Source organism: Marmota flaviventris, chromosome 12 (genome assembly GCF_047511675.1).
Source record: "Marmota flaviventris isolate mMarFla1 chromosome 12, mMarFla1.hap1, whole genome shotgun sequence".
Lineage (NCBI taxonomy): Eukaryota > Metazoa > Chordata > Mammalia > Rodentia > Sciuridae > Marmota > Marmota flaviventris.
The window spans coordinates 30,196,880-30,218,919 of NC_092509.1; the positions used below are offsets into that span (position 1 = coordinate 30,196,880).

Genomic DNA, 22,040 nt, shown 5'->3' on the forward strand with positions numbered 1-22,040 from the left:
GGCTACTTTATACACATGTGGTAGTATATATAGACAGGACAATTTTTCTGGATGGACAGTCAGAAGTAGAATTTTTTTCTAGTAGGATGTGGGAATCCTCAACTTTTCTAGCTACTATATTTTAACATCTGGGCCTATGGGGGACATTTAAGGTCCAAACTTAAATGTGCTTTCCAAAGTGATATTTCATTCCCTTCTCAACATGTGATTTATTGGGTATGTAGAATATGTCAGGATCTATTCTAAGAACTGGGGGTATAACAATATATAAGAGACTTATTTCCTGTTCTTCTGAGGATTACATCTAGATTGGGAAGATGGACAATAAAAATAAATGTAAACACCAAGTAGCAATAGTGTTTTGAAAAATTAAAGCAAAAAGCATGGTTTTATGGTTTGGATCTTAAATGTCCCCCATGGGCCCATGTGCTAAAGCCTTGGTTTCCAGCCTGTGGTGCTGGTGGAAGGCAGTGAAACCTTTTTAGAGATAGGGTTTCTTGGAAGGAAGTTAGAATACCAGGGTGTACTTTTGAGGGGGATATTGGGAACCCAACCCCTTCCTCTCTTTTCCACTTCTCTGTTGCCTCCACAGACACACTCCCGCCATGTGGTACTATATGCCAGCACAGGCCGAAAGCAATAGGGGGAAGCAACTCAAACCTCTGAAAGCCCAAGCCGAAATAAACCATTTCCTCCCTTTAAGTTGATTACCTCAGGTATTTGTTACAGCAATGGAAAGTTAATTCAGGTAGAGAGAGAGAAAGTTGTTGGGTTGGAGGGGGTAACGATAGAAGCACTGCTATTTTAAGTAGGGTGATCAGGGAACATCTGTTTAACAAAGTGAGCTTTAAGCAAAAGCTTGAATGAAGGAGGCCCAGGTGGATACTTGGGGGATTCTTATTCTACTCAGCAGGAAGAACAGCTGCAAACAGTAGGTGTGGTGGGAGTAGGTGTGGTGGGAGTTAGCCCAGGGTGTTGGAGGAACACAAGCAAGCTGACAGGAGTAGCCTGGAGGTGCACCACATAGGCCAATGTAAACTGTTCTAAGGAAGTTGGCTTTTTGTCTAAGTGAAATGGGAAGCCATTTAGAGGATTGTAAGCAAAGTGACATGATCTGATTAAGGTTCTAAAAGGGTTTCCCTGGCTACTCTGCTGAGAGTAGACACTAGTAAAGAGAAGGACAGAAGCCAGAAGACTAATTAAAGGCTGTCATTTTAATCCAGGTGATAGATGACTTGGCTGGGACTTAAGTGACAGCTGTGGAGGTAAAGGATTATGGATCTAATTTGATGTTAGAGATGACAGCTGTCTGATGAAGAAGAGAGGTCAAGGTTGCCTCAAAATTTTGGGTTTTCAGCAACCAGATGAACAAATTGCCATTCAATGTGGGAAGAGTAGATTAGGAGATTTTAAGTTTTAGATCCCTACTGGATATTGAGATGGAGATAATATTCATTTCAGATGTTGCACAGAATTCAGAATTTGGTGCTTGAACAACTAGAAGTGTCATATGCTGATTTTACGAATTTGTATTTCCCACCTGAAGTGTATAGAGCTTCTGTTTGTATCAACACTTCAACATTCGATTTTATGACTTATTTTTGCCAGTCTAACAGGTTCAAAATGATCTTATTTTAATTTGTATTATACTAATTCCAGTGATATGGAACATCTTTCATTACATTTAGTGGTCCTTTGTATTTTCTCTTTTGTATTTAGCTTTTCTATTTTATTCATGTGGTTTATAGGGCCTCTTTAGAAAGTCTGGATATAAATCTTGATAGATTATATCAGTTGCACATAATCTATCAAGATTTATATCCTGATTTTTATCTTTTGAGAGTCTGTGCCTTGTCTTTTTAATTTAATTTCTAATTATTTCATCACTCAACCATTACTTAAGACAGCTCGAACAGTTTAAGAACATTTTCCCATAATCCCCTATAGCCAATGAATAAATTAAAGAAATTAATATTTTTCTACGTTTCCTTCACTCCCACCACTCAGTTTATGTTCCTACTTTTATCCTAGTACTTTTCTATTTTTCATTGTGTTTTGCTCTCAAGATTTTATGTCATTCATATTCTGTAGCATCACAATAATAATCACAGTTGTTTTAATTTCACTATCAGTCCTTCAGAATCATCTTTTAGTAGATCATACCATCATTTGGAGAAAGGTGATGTGTTTCCTGAATTTTTACATATTTGAAAATGTCTCTCAGCTACTTTTAAATATGAATGACCATAAAGTTTTGATTTTTTAAGCCACATTTTTTCCCTTCCAAACTTTTTGCATCAATTAATGTTGAGAAGAATTCTGAGGTCAGTACTGTTTTTCTTTCTGGTCAGGGGTTGGCAAACTTCTTCTGTAAAGGGCCAGATAGAAAATACATTAGGTTTTGCAGGCCATGTGTTTTTCAGTAGCAAGTACTCAACTCTGCTACTGTGGTACTAATGCAGCAGTAAACAACACATAAAAGAGCGAGTGTGGCTGGCTCCCCATACAACTTTATTTACAAAAACAAATGGCAGACCAGATTTGGTCTGTGTGCCATAGTTTGCCAACCCCTGTTTTAGGTGACTGATTTGCTTGTAGGAATCCTTTTCATACACTTCATTTAATAATTTCCCTCAAGTACTATTTTTTTTTGGCGGGGGAGGGCAGTCTGGAGATTGAACTCAGAGTCACTTGACCACTGAGCCGCATCCCCAGCCCTATTTTGTATTTTATTTAGAGACAGGGCCTCATTGAGTTGCTCAGCAACTCGATTTGCTGAGTCTGGCTTTGAGCTTGCAATCCTCCTGTCTCATCCTCCTGAGCCACTGGGATTACAGGAATCCACTACCGTGTCCGGCCCTTTTAATAATTCTTGAAACATGGTAAATCCACTTGATCTTGAAATTGCAAGAAAGTCTTCACATTCAATTAGGACAAACCAAGCTCCTGTACCAAAGAGACTTTAAAAATACTATCGTACTTATTATGTAAAAAACTGACTATGTAGAAAGTTACTTCCTTTTCAAGGAACAATCAGAAGTGGACAGGTCAGGTCTGTTGGGATAGTTCTATTTTCTTTGACAGAGAGCTTTCTTTTCTGGTCAAGAGCAGATATTCCAGTTCTCGCTATTGGTAGTTGGATTCCCAGATGAAATATTGGATATCCAGTTCACTTTGAATGTCAGGTAAATAACAAATAAATTCAGTATGTCTCAATTATTGCACAAGACTTACACTAAAAAGTTATTTGTTGAAAAACATACACTACAGATTTGTTATTTATCTAAAATTTAAGTCGAACTGGGCCTCTTTATTTTTATTTGTTAAACCTGGCAACCTTATCACCAGCCACTGTGAAGTGGGGGAAAGGTCTGGGGAAGCACAGATATAATCCTTTTAAGGGAAGAACTCTAGAGTGACCCACAATCATTCCTGCCCACATTTCATTGCCTAGAACTTAGTCTAAAGGCCACACCTAATTAGAAGGAAGGCTAGGAATAAAGCCTAGCTTGTTAACCAAGTGCCCAATAAAATGTTATTATTATGAAAGGACAGAACAGATATTGGGGGACATATAGCAATGTGCCATATTTTGCTTTTTTTTTTTTTTTTTTTTGAGTTTTACTAGCTCTAAACTCTTTGTCAGAGACCTAAATTTCTCTAAATCAGATTTTCACCCATACCAGTTGTCTAATATCCTGTCTGATCTACCCATATTTTCATCTCCTGTCTAATTATCTCCTGTCTAATCTCCTTTACCTTTATATTTTATGTGGTTTTAAAAAACTTGTCATCCATTCCCCTGTTTTCTGCTACCTGTTTCTTATCCTTTCTTATTTCTAATTCATTTATCATTACTGCAGTGGTATGCTTTTTTCCTCTTAATATCTTCTCTTAGTACTTCCTCCTGCTCTTGCTCCTCTTCTTGCTCCTCCTCCTCTTCTTCTTATTTTGTACTGGGGATTGAACTCAGGGGTGCTTAACCACTGAGCCACATCCCCAGCCCTTTTTGTTTTTTATTTTGAGACAGGGTCTTACTAAGTTGCTTAGGGCCTCACTGAGGAACTTGTGATCCTCTTACCTCAGCCTCCTGAGCCACTGGGATTAAAGGTATGGACCATTCTCTTAGCTCTTCTAAGGCTCATTATAGTCCCTTGGGATTTCACTTTTGATGTATTTTATTTCTCAGAGTGTGAAACATTTGTGTCTATTTTTTTTTTCTGTTTACTAGGATTAATCTTCCTCCATAATACATTCTTTCTTGCCCTTTAGAATAATATGCTACTTTATTTCATCTTTCCTGCCTACAATTTAAAATGTTTCCATCAGCCCTTTATTTCCTTTTCATTCATTTTTTTTTAAATCAGGATTTGCTAACTAGATTTTCTATTTAAAAAATTATTATTATTTTTTTTTAGTTGTAGATAGACACAATGCCTCCATTTTATTTATTTATTCTTATGTGGTGCTGAGGCTCGAACCCAGGGCCTTGCACGTGCCAGGCAAGCGCTCTACCGCTGATCCACAATCCCAGCCCTAGATTTTCTATTTATACATAAAACAGAGTAGATGAATTATCTTTCAATGTCTCAGGCCTCCTGTTGGATTCAACCAATGAGGAGCTATACAGGGCAACTGGAAGAAGACAAGAGAATGAATTCATAAAATGTGGTATAAGATTGGGTCCTATGCAATTTGCATGTTTATTTTTTTATGTTGCAATTTTAAAAAATTAAAATATAATTGAAAAAATCTTTTAGGGGAAAAATTATGCAAGCCTGCTTCTATCCTTCCTAAGCCCAGATGTGAATTGCCACATATTATCATGCAATCTTTTCCTATCTGAAGGAAGAACCTTTGGTGAGTTGATTTTTGGATTAGTTGAGGAATGCAGGCAATTATAGGAATAGAGGAACACAATGTACCATGCTAGAGAATATTGAAAGATTCCCAGAGTATCATTGCCTCAAGGAATGGAGAAGTCTTGAGATGTCTTTTCTACTTCTGTCCCATGAAGATGAAAGGAAAGGGCAGACCTTGACTTTTTCTTTTTCAAAATTATGCTGAGAAAAATCTGGTTACTCTAGATTAGGCCTATAATACTAAAAATCAAATGCTACCACAGTTTCCTAATTAGAATGGTTAGAATTTAGCATTCTTGTCCAAGATGATAAAAACATATTTCAGTTCTGTATTTGTAATGTGGGTTTCTACCCAGATTACACAGAATTTTCACAGGATGTTCCTGCTCCTATTTAGGTGGGTGGGTGGAAACACTTAAAGAACTGACCTCATATTTTTAAGAAAAATTAAAGTAACGATAAATGAAAATCATGATTCTTTGGGTAAAATAAAAGTTGCCCCTTTTTTCAGTCATGTTTTTTTCCTTAAAATATAGAAATCAACTCTTAATAATACTGTTTTCTATGACCATCTTACCACTAAATTTTAAGTATGGGGATTTGGGTGCTGAACCATTATTGAATCCAGAAGAAAATACTGAATACAGTATTAATTTCAACTATAGGTTGAAATTTTGTAATTACTACCCAAATGCAAGTGATATTAAATTTTATGACAGTGTTGTGACCAAGAAACAGCTCAGTCATCAGAGGTGAAGGTAGGTTAAGAGATACAAGATGGCACTTCTGTCCAAAGTACCACAAATAATAAAATACCACTGCTAAGAATATTTTTTAAAAATACCATTGCTAATAATGACAACAGCGACACAATTATCATTTGTTTTGTGAATAATTTTGTAGTGATTTCTATGTGTAAAAGTTGGGGTAGATATTATGGGTATCTGAAAACAAGTCAAAGCCCCAGAAATCTTCCCTGGAGGTTTATAATCTTAATAGAAAAGGAGATAATATTCTATTAAGTAATGATACAAGATTGGGTATGACCAGGTAACTAATTGATGCCAACAAACAAAAATAAATACTAGTACTTTAGTCCAGAGGTGGAAAAGATCATAATAAGCTGAAGGCAAAGAAATTATTCAAAAATACTTACTGTGTGTCACATTTTGCTAGGCACTATATGTACTGAATTAAATACTGTCATTATTATTTATTCAGAACTTATTAATTCAGAAATTTATAAAAATAATAATTATGTGAACAGAATAAGTTATATATTTAGCAAATGCAGAATATTAAACTAGTAGAGGCGATAAGGGAAGAACCCTAGAACTTTTTATTGTGAAGAATTACTATCATCTCTTTAAAATTTTTTTTTTTTTAATTAAAAAAAATTAAGATAGGATCTCACTATTTGCCCTGGTTGGCCTGAAACTTGCAATTCTTCTGCTTCAGCCTCTCTGGGAGCTGGAATTATGAGTGTGCACCACCACCAACCCTGCCTGGCTGTTCCTACCTCTTGGTTATAATTATTAAATGCCTTGTAAGTAAGGTGGGATTTCTGTGGCTACTCAGTTCAATGTGAAAGTGTTTTTCAAAGAAATATGAGGAGATAATATGTCTTCTTGGAATTGTATGAGTTAGAAATAAAGTCCATAGTGTTTTCCTAAAACCCCAAAAATGCTTGCTACTCTGCGGGTCAGTGATCTTAAATACTTCAGACACATAGTTTTGCAAATGCTTCATCCTGAATTATGAATTTCACTTGTGGAATTCACTGGCAAACACTTGTGCTTCCTAGAATTGCCAGCTTCTATATTCAGAGTAGAAATCATCCATAGATTATAATGGAATGAACTCAGACCAGAGGCTGGGACACTGTGGTTCTATTTCTGGCTTTGACATTTTTCCTTGATAGTGGTTCACCAAAATAATATTATTATATCATTAACAAAGTCCAAACATGTTTTGAGGATATAGTTTCCACCTTTAAAAATGTCTTGCCTGTGTTGCAAGAATTACAGTGTACGAGTTGGTCTTGTAGTTATTAATATAGGATCAGTAATTTTTAGGACTAATTCAAGGGATATGCTAAGAATTTAGATGGTAGGAAATCACAAATGTTGAGGAAAATATCAGCCATTTAAGGTAAACAAAGGCAGAATTACCGTTAGCCCTTGCTTATCTATGATATTTGGGATAAAGAAAAATGTCAAGATATTGACCATGAAACCCAAAGTTGGTTGTATCCTTTCAGTTACCGTGACCCTCAAACTTTGTTTCACCAAATCTCTCATTGGAGCTGTTAACATGTAGTCACAGGATTTAAGTTTGGCTCCTTTTCCTTTCCCTTGCCCTCCCTCTGGTGGAGGTGTTAATGAGTGAAATGCCCAAGATGGGCAGCTGAGTAGAATTCCAAAGGTTTGCATTTTCTATCAACTATACCATCAGCCTTTGGAATGGAGAATTATTGGTTGTTGATTGCCACTTCCAGATGATTTGAGGGTGCCACATCATATGGGTCTACTCAGAATGAATCTAAAAAAGAGTTCATATATTTATTAAGATATTATTATTGCTTATGCCTTCAGAAAAGAGCAGACCTAATTTTTAACTGGGTTAATATGTTCTTAAGAAATATCAATAAAATGTTATAAAGTGTAGGGTTCCTATTGGGAACATGGGACAAACTCTTGCTTCATAATAATTTAATAATTGACATTTAACAATGGCTTAGTTCTTTAATGACCAGAATAATATTGTTACATTTTTAAAGCTCCTTTGCATCTATTATCTCATTGGTGATCTCAGCCCAGCAAGATGTAGAAGGTGCTGTCACACTCAGATGCCCCAGTAGAGGACCAGGACACAGTTTCTCAAATCTTAGTTCTGTGTTTTTGTGCTTCTCCATTCAGATAGTCTAATATACATAAAATGCACGTTACAATGGTTCTTAAAAACATTTCTAAATTTTGCAACATCTTAAGCATACCTATCCCAGGGATACAATTAAATTGGTACTTAATAGACTATGAAAATTAGTAATTACTTAGTTGAGTGTTAGCTAAAATTAAGTTGCAATTGTTATTAAAAACCATGTTAGGGGCAGTATATTGTTTTGGATAAAAGAATGGATTCTAGAGCCAGACTTGAATCCTGGCTGTACCACATACCCCACTCATTAAGTTATATGAAAAGCTTAGTGGAATACCTGATAGACACACCCCTTAGCTTCTTGGTTTTGTTCTTCTTTTCTCCCTGAGGATGGTGGTGGCAGCTGAGGCAGTGTTATCTACATGGCGATCACTGTTATTATTTGACAGTTCTAGTACTTATACAGGTAAGTAATAATTTGTCATAAGTTACATGGTAAATGATGAAGCTGGGTTATAATCTTGATTCTTGTATTTTACTGTCTTTTATAGAAACATTGCCTCTTTCTGTTATTTTCCTATAATTCCTAAAACGTGTTTTATTTCCTTTTCAAACATCTCCTTTCTTGGCCAATATTTTATTTTCTAGTACCATACTGAGAATCTTTTTCAAAGTCAACATTTAAAACAATTTCTATTACAAAAACTTTATAGTTCAAATCTCCTCAGTTGTTAGGCACTCATTTTATGCACACATGCACATTTGCATTTGTAAAGGAGCTTTAATCTGTTTTTCCTTTCTGGACATATTCTCTATGCCTGCTAGTGTAAACTACTTGAACCCTACATTTCTATTCACTTTTAGTTAATTTATCCAACAGTATCCAGCACTAGATGTGCTATGGACCAGTGGGCAGTTTAGTAAATTACCAACTGACAAGCAGGCCCTCCCTATACTTTAATTCCTTTTTTTTTTTTTTTTCCATTCTTGGTTATTGGCTGACTAGTTTGCTCAGCAGCTGTCTGGAACACGCAAATTTCAAGGCCATAAAAATGATTTAGTCAATTTAGAACTAAACAACAACAACAAAAAGAGCTAGTCAATTTTTATTTATTTATTTTTGAGTGTGAGGATTTAGTTGTTAATTGGTGCCTTCCACTCTAAGGAAGACCAAAAAACGGAGACATAGGTATTCCTACCCCAGGGAGTGTTTTTTGTCCCGCGCCCAACAAGAAACAGAAGCCGAGGCAGTGGGCGAGGAGCAGGGGAGGAGAGGTGTCTGAGTCTTCAGAAGATAAGTGTGTAAGAAAGAAGGAAAAGATAGACACACCCCTTAGCTTCTTGGTTTTGTTCTTCTTTTCTCCCTGAGGATGGTGGTGGCAGCTGATCAGACACAATAGCTAGCAGTCCCCGGCTGCAGTGAGGATAGAAATGACCCTCAACAGCACCAGCAGGACTGGGGAAGGGAGGAGGGCTGTGTATGGGAGGGGGAGAGGATGAGGGTGACAAGGTGAAAAACACCGCCGCCACATCAAGCTACTACTCCACTTCGGCGAGGCAGGGACCCAAGCTGGTGAGCCACCTCCCAGGACCCCCAGGCGAGATGGGAAGGAGAGACGGGGATGGGGGGCTGGGGGCGGTGGCTTTACCCTTGGGGGCGGGGCAAAGGGTGGAGGGAGACCTGAGTCAGCAGCCTTTGATTGGTTCCTGTTCTCTTGTCGCGTTTCCCGATTGGACAATTTGCAGCGGGAGATGTTGTGAGGCGCGGCGGGGTGGAGCAAGCCGCCCGAGGTCTAAGACCAGGCCCTGGAGTCTGGTGGGGAGGGACGGCGCGCGGCTGTCCTCTGGGTGTGGAGCCGCAGTGACCTGTAGTGTAGAGAAACACAGCCACCTTTCCTCAGTTCTGCTAGTCGCTCCGAAGCAGCTCAGCGGCTCTGTGGATTTTTTTAAAAAGGAAAGAATTGAATGAACAACGCTCCGCTGCTACCCGCCCCCTTTTTTCCCACCACGGGAAATATTTTGCTGTCTGATGTGAGAAGACACTCCCTTATCTGGAAGTCCCACATCTCCCAGCTTCGTGCTCCTCCCGCTTCAAAAAAGGGGCCAATAATTCACCAAGACATGTCCTTCGCAGTCTGGGACCTTTGATCCCTCGGTTCCACAGATCTCGCTATATGACTGTCTCCCACTAAGCAACCCGGACACCAGCCACCAAATCTCTTCCCCAGGATAAACCCCCGCTCCCGGCCGCTCCGTTCAGCGCTCGGGAGGTCGGAGAGGGCGGGAGGTTTTGTGAGCCTGGTTTTGGGGTGCTGCTGGGCGTGAGGGCTTGTGGGTCCCCAGCCGCGTTGGAAGGGGGTTAGCGAGGACCCCTCCCGCCCCGGGTTAATCCTCCTCCTGCGTCGGCTCCCTGAGACCGTATTATTCAAGACAGAAAATATTCAGTCCCAGAGCCTCCCCTGGGGAGGGGAGGGGAAGGAGGTGGAGTGGGAGGAGGTGGATCCAGGGAGGAAGAAGCGAGAAATCCGCCCCCGGGAAACAGCTCCGCGCGGCTGCGGAGCCAGGCGTTTCTGTCACTTGGCGATTGCGGGCGCCGAAGCAGGGCCCCGGCCGGGCCCGGCGAGGCGAGGGGAGAGTCCGGCGGCCGCCGCCCCGCCCCACGCCCTCCCGCGGCGGCCGAGAGCCCGGGGCCGGCCGGGGCAGGTCGCGGCGGTGCTTGGGAGCGGCCGGCCGGGGGCGGCGGCCTCGGAGCGCAGCGGCGGGCAGCGCCGGCTGGTCCTCCCGCTGGGTTCGGCTGGCGCCGCCGTACGGAACGCGCTCTCCGGCTGTCGGCAGCGCGGTGCGGGATCCACTCGCCCCGCTTCCTCCGGTGCGTGTTTTCTTTTCCGTTTTAGCCGGGAGGGCAGAGCGCTGGCGGGGCTGTGGAGAGCCCGGGTCGCAGCGGGTTCCCTCCCTTCCCGCCACCTCAACCAGTGCCGGAGCTGGCGCGGGGCCGCAGGGAGTCTGCGGCGGGCGTCCGGAGGGGGCGGAGGGGCCGCGCCCGCGTGTGCGGAGCCTGGGAGGGCCGGCGGGAGGAGGGAAGGGCACAAAGGCCGGTGGCGGGCGCCGGGGTCCGGCCGGACGGCCGTGGAGGAGGGGCGCCTCGGGCCGCTCATGAATATTAACCGAGCCTGCGGCCTAGCGCCTCCCGGCCGGGACCGTCGCCCGGCCCGCGTCCCCGCTCCTGCTGGCAGCCGCGCCGGGCAGCTGGGCCCGAGCGGGCGGGAAGGTGAGCCCCCGGGTTTGGGTCTTTCCCCACGCCTCCCCGCACCTTTTTCGAAATACACATTTGGGCCACTCTTCCCGGGAGCTCGAGCTCCCCGACCCGCCTCAGGAAGGGGCGGAGGAAATAGTGGTAGGTGGGTGGTGGTTTTCTTTTTCCTTTTTTTTTTTTTCCTTCCCTCGGTGGTTACAGGAGAGGGTTAGTGTCGGGTCGTAGTTGGGGGAACTGCCACGAGATAAAAGTTGCCTGGGCTGAGGCTTCGTCTGTGTAGCTCCAGAATAATGCCCCGGAGCGGGAGCGGCGCCGCGTCCCAATCGCTGCCGCACGCCTCCTTGCCCGGCCCGGTCGTCCCCACCCAGCCTCGCCGCGGGCCAAGGAAAACAGCCGCCTCCTCGGGGACGCCGGCTCGGGCGGAGGGGCAGGGTGCAGGCGGCCGGAGTCACCCGGCGGCCCGAGCAGCCCGCCTGGAGACTCCGCCAAGCCCACGCCGGCCCTGGCCCCGGCCCCGGTCGCCTTTTTGTTTGTTTTTTGGGGAGGTGGAAGGGAGCGAGGAGGCTGTCTGAAAGTATCCCGTTTTGTCCCCGTGGGGAGAAAACATCCCTGAAGTGTGCGTATCCGGGTGATGCAGAACGTACCTACTGCCTCTGTTCTGCCCAGGAAATTCATTAATTAAAATGCACTTGAACAGGGATTTTTTTTTTTTTTTTCCTTCTTGAAGGGTGCACAACAGCCAGCTGTGTTTGATACAACCCTCGGGAAATTCTGAGGTTTCTCGTTCTTCTGTGTCCCTCTTGAATTTATAATCTTTTTCTTTAATTTTTCCCCCCCAAATTTCATGCATGCAAAGATGAGTTCTTTTTTCACTTGTATGGTTCGTCTTCTTGGACCGAATAATCCGAGTGTCGGACACGCGAACTTGATGTCGACCTGTGGCAAGGCTAAAGATCGGTGTCTGGAGAAAGTTCATGCCCTTTTAACTTCTCCCTGTTGTAGGAAGGACCTCTTCAGGAGCAGACGCCGGAGCGACCCACTGGGCTTCCTTTGGCCTCCGGAGTTAGCATTGCTTAGAAGGGACCGCTTTCTGCAGTTGGCCTGGACATTAACTGCTAAGGAGATCTGTCTCCTTTGTTTTTTTAAGTCGCAAGAAATGGAAGAAGACGGTGGAGTCAGTTGAAGCCAGCATTGGAAGCTTCCTGAAAAACCTTCATTCTCTGGCACGTTGTTTCACTAGCCCTGCATCTTCTCTCCGAGCCTGGTGTGAAATTCTTGCCCTTTTGACGTGTGGTGGCATTCCCCACCCAACCCCCAATGTGGACTCCAAAGGATTTGTCCTTTCTTTGAAATTTGAAATGAAATGATGGCCACACGTCGGACTGGTCTGCCTGAAGGAGATGGTGACAAGCTCAACGCCTGCCGGGTCCCATCCTGTGAGGTAAGCCAACGTGGTCATGCCATTGGTGGCTCTTCTGCACGTAGGGAGTTCAGCTGTTACTGGGACTTTGAGCTGGTTGGTGGGAGTGATCCAGTTGATCAGGAGCAAGGTGAATCCTTGCCCACTCTTATTCCTCTGGCTTCAAGTGATTCTTTTGCAAATATTGTCCTTGTCTTTGATTTGTCAATATCTTGGTCACCCCTTCAGAATGTGGAGCCCTCCCATTTCTGGTGACTGTGAATACTGTAAGCCTGAGAAAAGGACATCTCAGTACCTGTTTATCTTCAGCTCCCAACCTCCAGTATTTTTCACGTTGAGCTGGTTGGGTTTGGTTGTGTGTGCATTTGGTGTGTATGTGTGTGCAGGGTTTGCCCTCCCTCGTGGAGAGGGTAGGTGGTACCACTTGTCCTGGCTGCTGTTGATGCAGATCTCTGCTTTGGGTAGGAAAAAATTTTTTTTCCCATGGACATTTTAGGCCCAGCCTTGGAAAACACCTTGTAGTGTTGTAATTCCAACTCTCTGAAAAATCTCCTGCCTTGACTGTTATTTTATTTATGTCCTTCCTTTCACTGCTCAGAAGGTCTGTGAGCTGCCCTGGGGTATCAGGTGTCTTGCATTACTGTTTGAACTAGCATCTTGAGAAAGGCCCAGAAGATTTTACTCCAGGTTTCCTGAATTTTTTTTGAGCAGGCAGAACAGAACTCATAAAAAAATCCATTGATTTATGGCATCTATATACCCTGTCACTTTCTCATGTTTTTTCTTTTTTTCTCCTTGTATTTAAAAACTGGAGTATTTGGAATTTCTTGCCATAATGAGTAGATTGTGTTTAGTTAGTTGTGTATGGTTTCTGTAATATGCTTGTTAAAAGCATTGAATATCATTATCCTGGAACTTTCTTTTTGAGACATCTATACTTTTATTGAAATCCTGAGGATATTTCTTTGGGTCTCCTAAGTGTTAAATTTTAACTTCATAGCCCTTGACGCAAGTCTAGTTCTAAGTGTGTGAGTTTGGGCATTGTACTGAAAACGAATTGGAAGTTAAATTTTGGTCCATAAAACATACCTTGTGCTGTTTTTTTCACATTGGAGTAGAAAGTTTGTGCAGAAAACAGGGAGGTACAGTGTGCAGATACTGCACAATTTATTAGGCAGAACTGTAGGTTTACATTTACAATCAGCATTTTACTTCTTGACATCTGTAAACACCTGGTTGCAGGTAAAAGCATGATTAGGTGTAACACCACAGTCTTCTGATCATGGTAAACCATAATAACTCCTTTTGGAAGGCCTGCCTACAACCTGGTGATTGCTTAATGTGTATTGTAGTTACATAATAATATGTACTGAAGTCCTAAAGCCCTATTTGTCATTGTCTTGTGAATACTTTAATTAGCATGCTATTTGCATTATATTTGCAAGAACTAATGTTTATTTGATTTTGTGTGTGTGTGTCATTTAAGAGATGCCTCAAACCAAGAATTTAGACAGCAGTTAGTTGCACACTTGGCTTTTATTAACAGTGACAGTTGTATATTTTTTTAAGAGCTGTGAAATTTGTTTTCATTTGGACCTTACTTCTGGCTTTGCTATATTGTTTCTAATATGGGAAAGAAGAAAGAGTATAAGCAGTACTTGAATTTGGTATTAAGCTGTAATATTATTTGGCTTTTTAAAGACTAGGTAGATATTTTGCTGAGATTCTTTGTGGAAGCAGAAATAAAACCTCTGGAAACTTGTGTGGTTATTGTCTTGTGTTTAATTGTGATGTGAATTTATTCCTGATTGATGCCTCTGATGCACATTACATCTTGTGAATATTTTTTAGTAATAGAAAGGAAGTTGCCATTGGAATGCTTTGGATTGATAGATGTTTAAGTCTCTGAACACCACACTTAATTTTATTAAAAGGATTTTGTTTACAGGATTGTCATTCTTTAAAAAAATTCGAAAACCAATAGCTGCATTCCTATATGTGTTCCAATGAACTAAACAAGAGACAAGCATGTGTGTGTTAGTAGTAATGCTGTCAATCAGCCAAAAACTCAAGTTTGTGGGAGAGAAGAAATCAATGTGGTAAATTAATAGGTGTCTGTCTCATGTCTTTTCTAATTAGCTAACTCCACCTTCTATGAAGTCTGTTTTGCTTTGTTGAAAACAATCTGAGATTTCTTGTTCATCATAAGTATTTCAGTCTAATGGTGTTGCTATGTGAAATAATTTAGGCACTCCCCTGAGAATATATGGGAGAACCCCAAAACACATAACCAACCAGTAATCCCAGCGACTTGGGAGGCCGAAATAGGAGAATTGAAAGATCAAGGCCAGTTTCAGCATCTTAGCAGGATCCTGTCTCAAAATTTAAAAAGTAAAAATAGATGTGGCTCCGTGGTAGAGCACTCACCTAGCATGTGTGAGGCACTGAGTTTGATCTTTAGCACCACATAAAAAAAAAAAAAAAAAACAACAACCAAAAAACATAAAATAAAGTTGTTTTTTTTTTTTTTAAATAGAAGAACTGTTGCATCTATGGGTTCAATCCCTAGTACTTCCCCCACAAGGGGTGAGGAAACAGTTAACCATGGCCCTCTTCAAATAAAGAGTTGTGATAATTCAGTAGAATATGTCTTGGCATTATACAATAAACATATCACAAATTGTATTCAAACAAATTTATACACTTTATATATATCTAAAAGGTGTGTTTTCAAAATTGGTTTTATTCACTATGTACTATGTGTTTGTAGGTGTGTGTTTATTCTGGTCTGTAAAGTATTCTGACAGCAAGCCTTGAGTAACTGCTCATAAAATCACTTTATATAGACTCTTAGAATCCTCTGTGGTGTGACTGCACCTTCCTGTATTATATAGTTTCATCCTTTAAGTTCAACTTGCTTTGTTTTTTTAAACCAAAGAAGTGAAAACTTTCACTCAGCTTTTTAGCCATTTTTAATACGATTTTACTTTCTATCTGTAGTTCACACCACTGTCCAGTAATGGAATTTTTTTCGAAGTATTTTTATTGTTATTTAAGAACTGTATTTACTATTGCTAATTAACTTTTTTTTTTTATTTTGCTTCTTCACCTAGGCTAAGGTTATTCTAGCAATGAAATGTATTGATAGCTCATGAAAACTATTTGTTCGTTGTTTATGGAAAAGTGTAAACAATAACTAGGCCATTTTTCTGTATATGAACTTATATGAACTCATGCTTTGGTTATCTTTCTGGCCTACTATCCATTTTGCTTTTGTTCTAGACTCCCTTACTCCATCACTCTCCTATTCCCTCTTCCCCTTTATATTATCTCTTTTTGTTCTTTCTGCTTGTCTGGTTTATATTGGATTTAACCAGAGCCAAATCTGTTCCATTTCTCCACTCTTCTCACTCCCTGTTTTTTTTTTTTTTTCATGTGGTATTAATCCATATTTATGACTCCAATCCATAATTTTATTTCAGATTTTATGGTTGACTTCAACCTAGGTAGCCAGTTTGCCTTTTTACTTAACAGTGTTTTGGTAGTTCACAGGCATTGCAAACTCAACATATTCTACACCTGCTACCTACCTTCCCCTTTTCTGTACTCCTTCTTTTAATGAGTAGTGCTACTGTCTACTTATTTGTCCAGATCAAAAACTAGGTCATCATCCTTGACTCCTCATAGCTAAAATCCTGTTGAGTATATTCCAAATCCCCAGTGCCACTACCCAAGTTCAGACATCAGTTGCACCTACCTGATAAACCATAAAAACAGGCTTCCTAAGTAGTTTAGTAACCCAGCTGTGCTCCTTTCCAGAGTTTGATCCCTACCATAACCAGTGATCCTACTGAAATAGAAAGGCCAATACAGAGAGTAAGGAGAGGGAGAGTAACAGAAAAGTGAGCTACATTCTCCCCATATAAAATAATTTTCTGGCTTCCTATTACCTTTGAAATAAAGTCGAGACTCCTTAGAAGTATTAAAGGACTTGGGCTGCCCTTCTCCTATCTCTCTTGTTACTTCTTTCGATACTTCCTGTACTGAAATCCTTTCAGGTCTATAGAGACAGAACAATATTTCTCTTAACTTTAGAAATCTGTAAATATATTCTTTCAACCTTTTCCCACTTTCTCCTCCCCCTCTTCCCAATTCTCCATGGCTGATCTTCACTTATTCTGATCTTTTCTTCCTCAGGAAAGCCTTTTCTGACTTTTCAAGACTGGGATTAGTAGTCTGTAGTGCATTATCCTAAAACAGGATGAACTTTATGTAGCAGCATTTACAAGTCTGTTTATCTCTAGCCCCCATGGATTGTGGTCCTCATTATAGCAGAGACCATGTTTGTTTCCACAGTGTCTGACACATAAGTTCAGAATATATTTGTTGAATGAATGAATATGCACAAAAAGCTTTAAATTTCATTAAGTGTTCACTTAAATTCTAGTACACTGTACTCTCTTGATTAGTCTCCTTACTTATTGTCCCCTCCTGACCTTCATACACCTCAGGGCTAAATTTGATCTTCTTTACTTCTTCTATATTCAGTTTCGCGGTTTTAAAATATCAAATATATATTGCTAGTTCATATATATGGGATATAATGCACACATATGTATAATGTATATGTGTATATACACATACAAATACCTCTGTGTGTGTGTGTGTGTGTTCACTGCTAACTTACCCCTCTGTCTCTTTAATTCAGATTTCTACATCCAACTGACCTGACCACTCAGAATCTCCACTTGGATATTAAAAGGCACATCCAAAACCAAATTCCTGATTCTCTGCATCTGTTCCCCATCTTGCTCCAATTGCTCCTTCTAGTCTGCCTCATCTCAAGCAATAGCAATTTGTCCCTTCCAGGACAGGCATCTTGGAGTGATTTTTTTTTTTATATCTTTCTTTTTTTCTCAGATATAGCATGCAAATCTGGTTGACTGGTCTCTCAGCTTCAGTCCTTGTGAGCCTGGAGTCTGTAACAGTAACAGAAATCACATAGTAATATCCCCACAGTAATCAGAATAGATCATTTATAAATCAGATCATGTCACTCCTTTTTTCAAATTCCTCTCAAAGGGTTTCTCATTTCCCTGGAGATTATTAAAGGCCAAAGTTTTTATAGTGATCTGTAAAGCTACGTATAACCTACCCTCCTACCTGCCTGACCTCACTTTCTGTTACTCTTCCCCTCCTTACTCTGTACTGGCCTTTCTGGACTCTTATCTTCACCATGCACATCAAGCTTGGTTAGTTCCTCCAGAGCCTTCCCACTTGCTGAATCTTCTTGGAACACTCTTCCAGGTTTCTACTTGGCTCACTTTCTTGTCTCTTAGGGCGGTTGCTTAGAGGTCACCTTCCCAATGAATCTTTGCCAACACTCTCTTTTGTGACTCCCCTACTCCTCATGCCATGCCATGCCTTACCCTGCCCAGCAGCCCTCCTTCCTTGCTTTATTTATCTCTATAGCATATAATGTCCACTTGAAGCGCTTATATATCAGATTTGGTTTATTTATTTGATACAGGTAATATATATAGAATGTAAATGTTAAGAGTGCAGAGTTTGTCTGTTTCATTCATTTTGTATTTTATGTGCTTAGAATAGTATCTATCCCTTAATATGTTCTCTGTAAATACATTGTTTAAAAAATTAATCGAGACTAGAAAAATTCCAAAATGTTAGTTTGTGTGTAGGCATATAAGTATGTGAACACTTATTTTAGATTATTCAAAACATGTAGAGTATGAAGTTCATGTTTTTGCTTAGATTTCCTCTCCACCTTAAATTCCATTCCATTTAAATTATAACTGCTGTTCAGATTTCTGAGGCCTTTTTTTTGTTGTTGTTTTTTCATCTTTCTTACCTTTGGGAAGCCAGTTACCAAGTAATAATAACCAAGAAAATATGTAGTTTAGAGGTATGAAATCATTTTCACTGAGGGGTAATGAATAACTAGCAATTGGAAAAATAGGAAAAGCTATAAAAAAGTAATGTGTCTCTTTTAACAATGTTTTATTTCTTAAAATGAATATCCAGTATATGTTCCTTTTTATGTATTTTTATTTCTTCTGTTATAAATATTTCGTGATCAGTTCAAAAAGAGATCACAACATTGACTATGATAAAATGTCAACAGTTGTTAATTCTGGATAATGAGAATATTGAAATTGCATTATTTTCTCTTTCTTGAATTTTTTCTTTATTTAATTCCAAGACTACTATAAAAAAGATACTATTTGCAGATTTTAGAAAATAGGTTGTGTGTTACCATTTTTGTGAAAATCAGGTTGCTAGCAAACTACAACGCTTAAAACAATATTTAAATAGCTTTAAAGAAGTTTGTTTTCTTCTTTGGAGGCCTAGGATTCATTCTGGACTAGCTATAACATAACTATTACTTAATTTCAATGTGTATTGCTACAAGTTAGGGTTAAAGGCTCTGAGGATGAGAATAATGGCAGTGGCAGCATCCGGTTATTGTTGCTGAGCGGCATTTTGGCATTTCGCAGAAGCCTGGTGAATGTATGGAGTGGGACCTATCACTAGATAAATGAGTACTCATTTACAATGAGTACTCAGATCTGAAGAAAAATTCTCCATAAACTACTTTGAGTTCCTTGGCATTCATTCCTTATAAGTACAGCATCTTTCAAAGTCCATTGTGTCTTTTATTTGTTTTGTTTTTGTGGTGCTGGGGATTGAACCTAGGGCCTTGTGCATACATGGCAAGCAATCTACCAACTGAGCTATATCCCCAGCCCAAAAGTCTGTTGTATCTTGATTTCATGTTCTTCATTTCTTTAGCTACTACCAGGTCAAGTAACATAGAACAAAAGTAATATTCAGTTTCTTTTGTTCTTTGTTATGTGAAGGGACTTGTCTTCTTCTTATATTTAACACTGTGTTGATTTAAGTGTGGGTAGTGCTAGTGTTGATAAGATGCACAGATGCTGTTGTTGAATTCAGCTATTTTCTGTTACAGAAGGAACATATGGTAGGCACTTGTTTTTTTTTCTGGTTGATGTGATTAGATTACTAAAATGAATGGTTATTGTACTTAAAGATTGTCTTAGTACTTATCTACTTTTAATTGATCTTAAGGAATTAAATGTGCTAAAATATTATAAGCCTTCTGTATATTCTGTTGGTTTGAAGTAGACGTCTTCGTGTAAAAGCTCAGTTTTGGATTGGTGTAGTTGTGAGTAGTGCCATGTATGCAGTGCTTCTTATGATCTTTCAGATTCTTTGTCTTTCTCGTAACCTAATAAGACTTAGCTTCTGGACTTCATATTCTTTTGTTTACTGCAATAATCTTTACTATATCTTAAGAGGACTTATATTCTTAAGAGCATCTTGATTTCCTCCCTATTTACAAGATAGAGTATCATTAAAAATCAGTAGATACAAAGCTAGATTTATTATTACATGTAGACATTTCTTCTGAATGTGGCTTAGCTAGTATGATCTTGTAATTAATAGACACTTTAGCCTTAAGGTATCTAGACATCCTTAATACTCATATCTTCCTAATAAATAAAAACTCTATATTTAAAAGAAGTTATGTAAGCTTGATCAGTAAGACCTGCTTTTTCATCTCCAAATTCTGCATGTTGGCTTCTGGAAATATATTACGTACTAGTGGATGCGAGGAGAAGGGAAAGCTCTGGGCACCCTGTTAAAATCAGATCTTAAATGTAATGCTTTTAGGGAATTGTTTTTCATTTGTTTTTTTCATTTAATAATGTATCATAGACATACCTCTTTGTCCAAAGGTTGTATAGATAGGTCTTGTCCATTTTGTAAATGGAGGAAAAGAAACTTAAAAAGCACAGTCAAAGTTTTCAAAGGCTGTAATGTAAAAGAGGGATTAGATTTATTTGTATGCCTAAAAAGGATAGAACTAGGTAGGATCAATGGATAGGTAGATGGGCCAATTTATTTAGTCCACTAGTTGGAATTTTTTTTTTTTTTTCAATTAGAAGTTAACTGAAGTTCAGGTGTTTTTGAAGAGGTGGGGTGGTAAATGACCTTCAGTTAAATGTATTATTGAGGAAATTTCCTGCTTTGCTAGTAATTTAAATCAGGCACTCTGGTGAGCATTGGAATCACTTGGACAACTTTTAAAATTTCGGATTCATGATCCTCCTGATTTAATCAATCAGAATACTTGGGTGTGACCTCAAAACCTTAATTTTGGGCATTCATTGCTTAATCTAGTTATTTTCCAAGTTTGGGACCAACAAGACTAGATGACGTTTCCAGATCCTTCCAAGATCTAAATTCTTATGATACCCTGATTTTGGAATTGTTATAAGCAAACTGAAGTCATTGTAAAGAAAACAAGCAGACATATGAAGGGAAATTTTAAATGGCTGTAAACCAGTGAACATTTCTCTCTCTTTTTTTTTTTGTACTGGAGAATGAGCTCTGCTTTACCATTGAACCACATCCCCAGTCCTTTTTTTTTTGAGACAGAATCTCATTAAGTTGCTAAGGCTGCCTAGAACTTTTAATCCTCTTGCTTCAACCTCCTGAGTTGCTGGGATTACAGGTGTGTGCCATGGTGCCTGGCAATATTCTTTTCAAATAAGGTAAATTTTGTGTCAAAAGAGCACTTTAAAATTACAACAGTTGTAGGTGTTGTACTTTTTATATGTATGTACTTCAATCAAAAGTTAAAAATTTTAAAGTGATGGAATCTGTTTTTGTCTTATTGCAGCTAATATTGTTGCTTTTAAGCTGTATTATAAAAGTGTTTTGTTGGCATCATGTACAGAAGGGTATTTTTTAAAAATTAAATTTATTTATTTTACAGTATAATGCATTTGGACATATAGTACACAAATGGAGCACAACTTCTCATTCCTGTGGCTGTACGTGGTTCAGTCATTCCAGTAGTGTAATCATACATGTATATAGGGTAATAATGCCTGTCTCTTTCTACTGTCCTTCCCATCCCCACAACCCCACCCCTCCCCTCTACACAAACCAAAGTTCCTTCATTAGAAGGGTATATTTTCCTTAAGCAAAAACTCAGAATAAATTATTTTGTGCATGTTGTAATCATTTGTTCATATTAAAACTTTATCAAAAATAGGAAAAGTTCAGTGGAAGAATATATAAATGGAAGATGTCCTTTATCTAGTTACACATTGTGAAAGGTTACAGGAATCATTCCACCATAAATCTTTAATAACTGATAATAAAGTATTTCCCCCTGCATACCCTTGCCCATTTCACATCAGTGGCAGTTCTCTCCCTGTCTGTTGAATCAATCTTGTCTTTAAGTCTCATTGAATTGGATAATATGATGCAAGTACAGTGCAAACTAATTGCAATGTCTAATTGTTAATTCTGCAAAAGAAGCAGGATTTCTTAAAGTTGGTGAAAGTGATGAAGGCAAAGCCTGACAAAGAGGATCTGGCAGTGAGGCCAGTTAACAAATGAAGAAAATGTAATCAAGGTTGATAGGCATCTCAAAGGAGAGCAAGTTGAATTCCAAGGATTAAGAGAAGCTTTTGAGAAAACTGATGCCTTTGGGTATGATTGCATAGAAGGGGATGTATTTCTTTGTTTTTTTTTTTAATATTTATTTTTTTTAAAAGTTTATTTTATCTTGTTT

The 22,040-nt window shown here is 39.5% G+C and overlaps 1 protein-coding gene across 3 annotated transcripts in view; it reads left to right on the forward strand.

Moving 5' to 3' along the window:
* The first annotated feature begins 10,526 nt into the window (after positions 1-10,526).
* Positions 10,527-22,040, forward strand: part of Arhgap21 (Rho GTPase activating protein 21) — a 133,022-nt gene continuing 121,508 nt past the window's right edge. For 2 of the 3 annotated variants that reach the window (XM_071599828.1, XM_071599830.1), the window contains exons 1-2: positions 10,527-10,608; positions 11,995-12,433. In XM_071599828.1, coding sequence (XP_071455929.1) covers positions 12,356-12,433 — 78 coding nt within the window. In that variant the 5' untranslated portion in view covers positions 10,527-10,608; positions 11,995-12,355. Of the gene's footprint in view, positions 10,609-10,989; positions 11,008-11,994; positions 12,434-22,040 lie in introns of those variants that run through there. The other variant, XM_071599829.1, reaches the window with a different exon arrangement.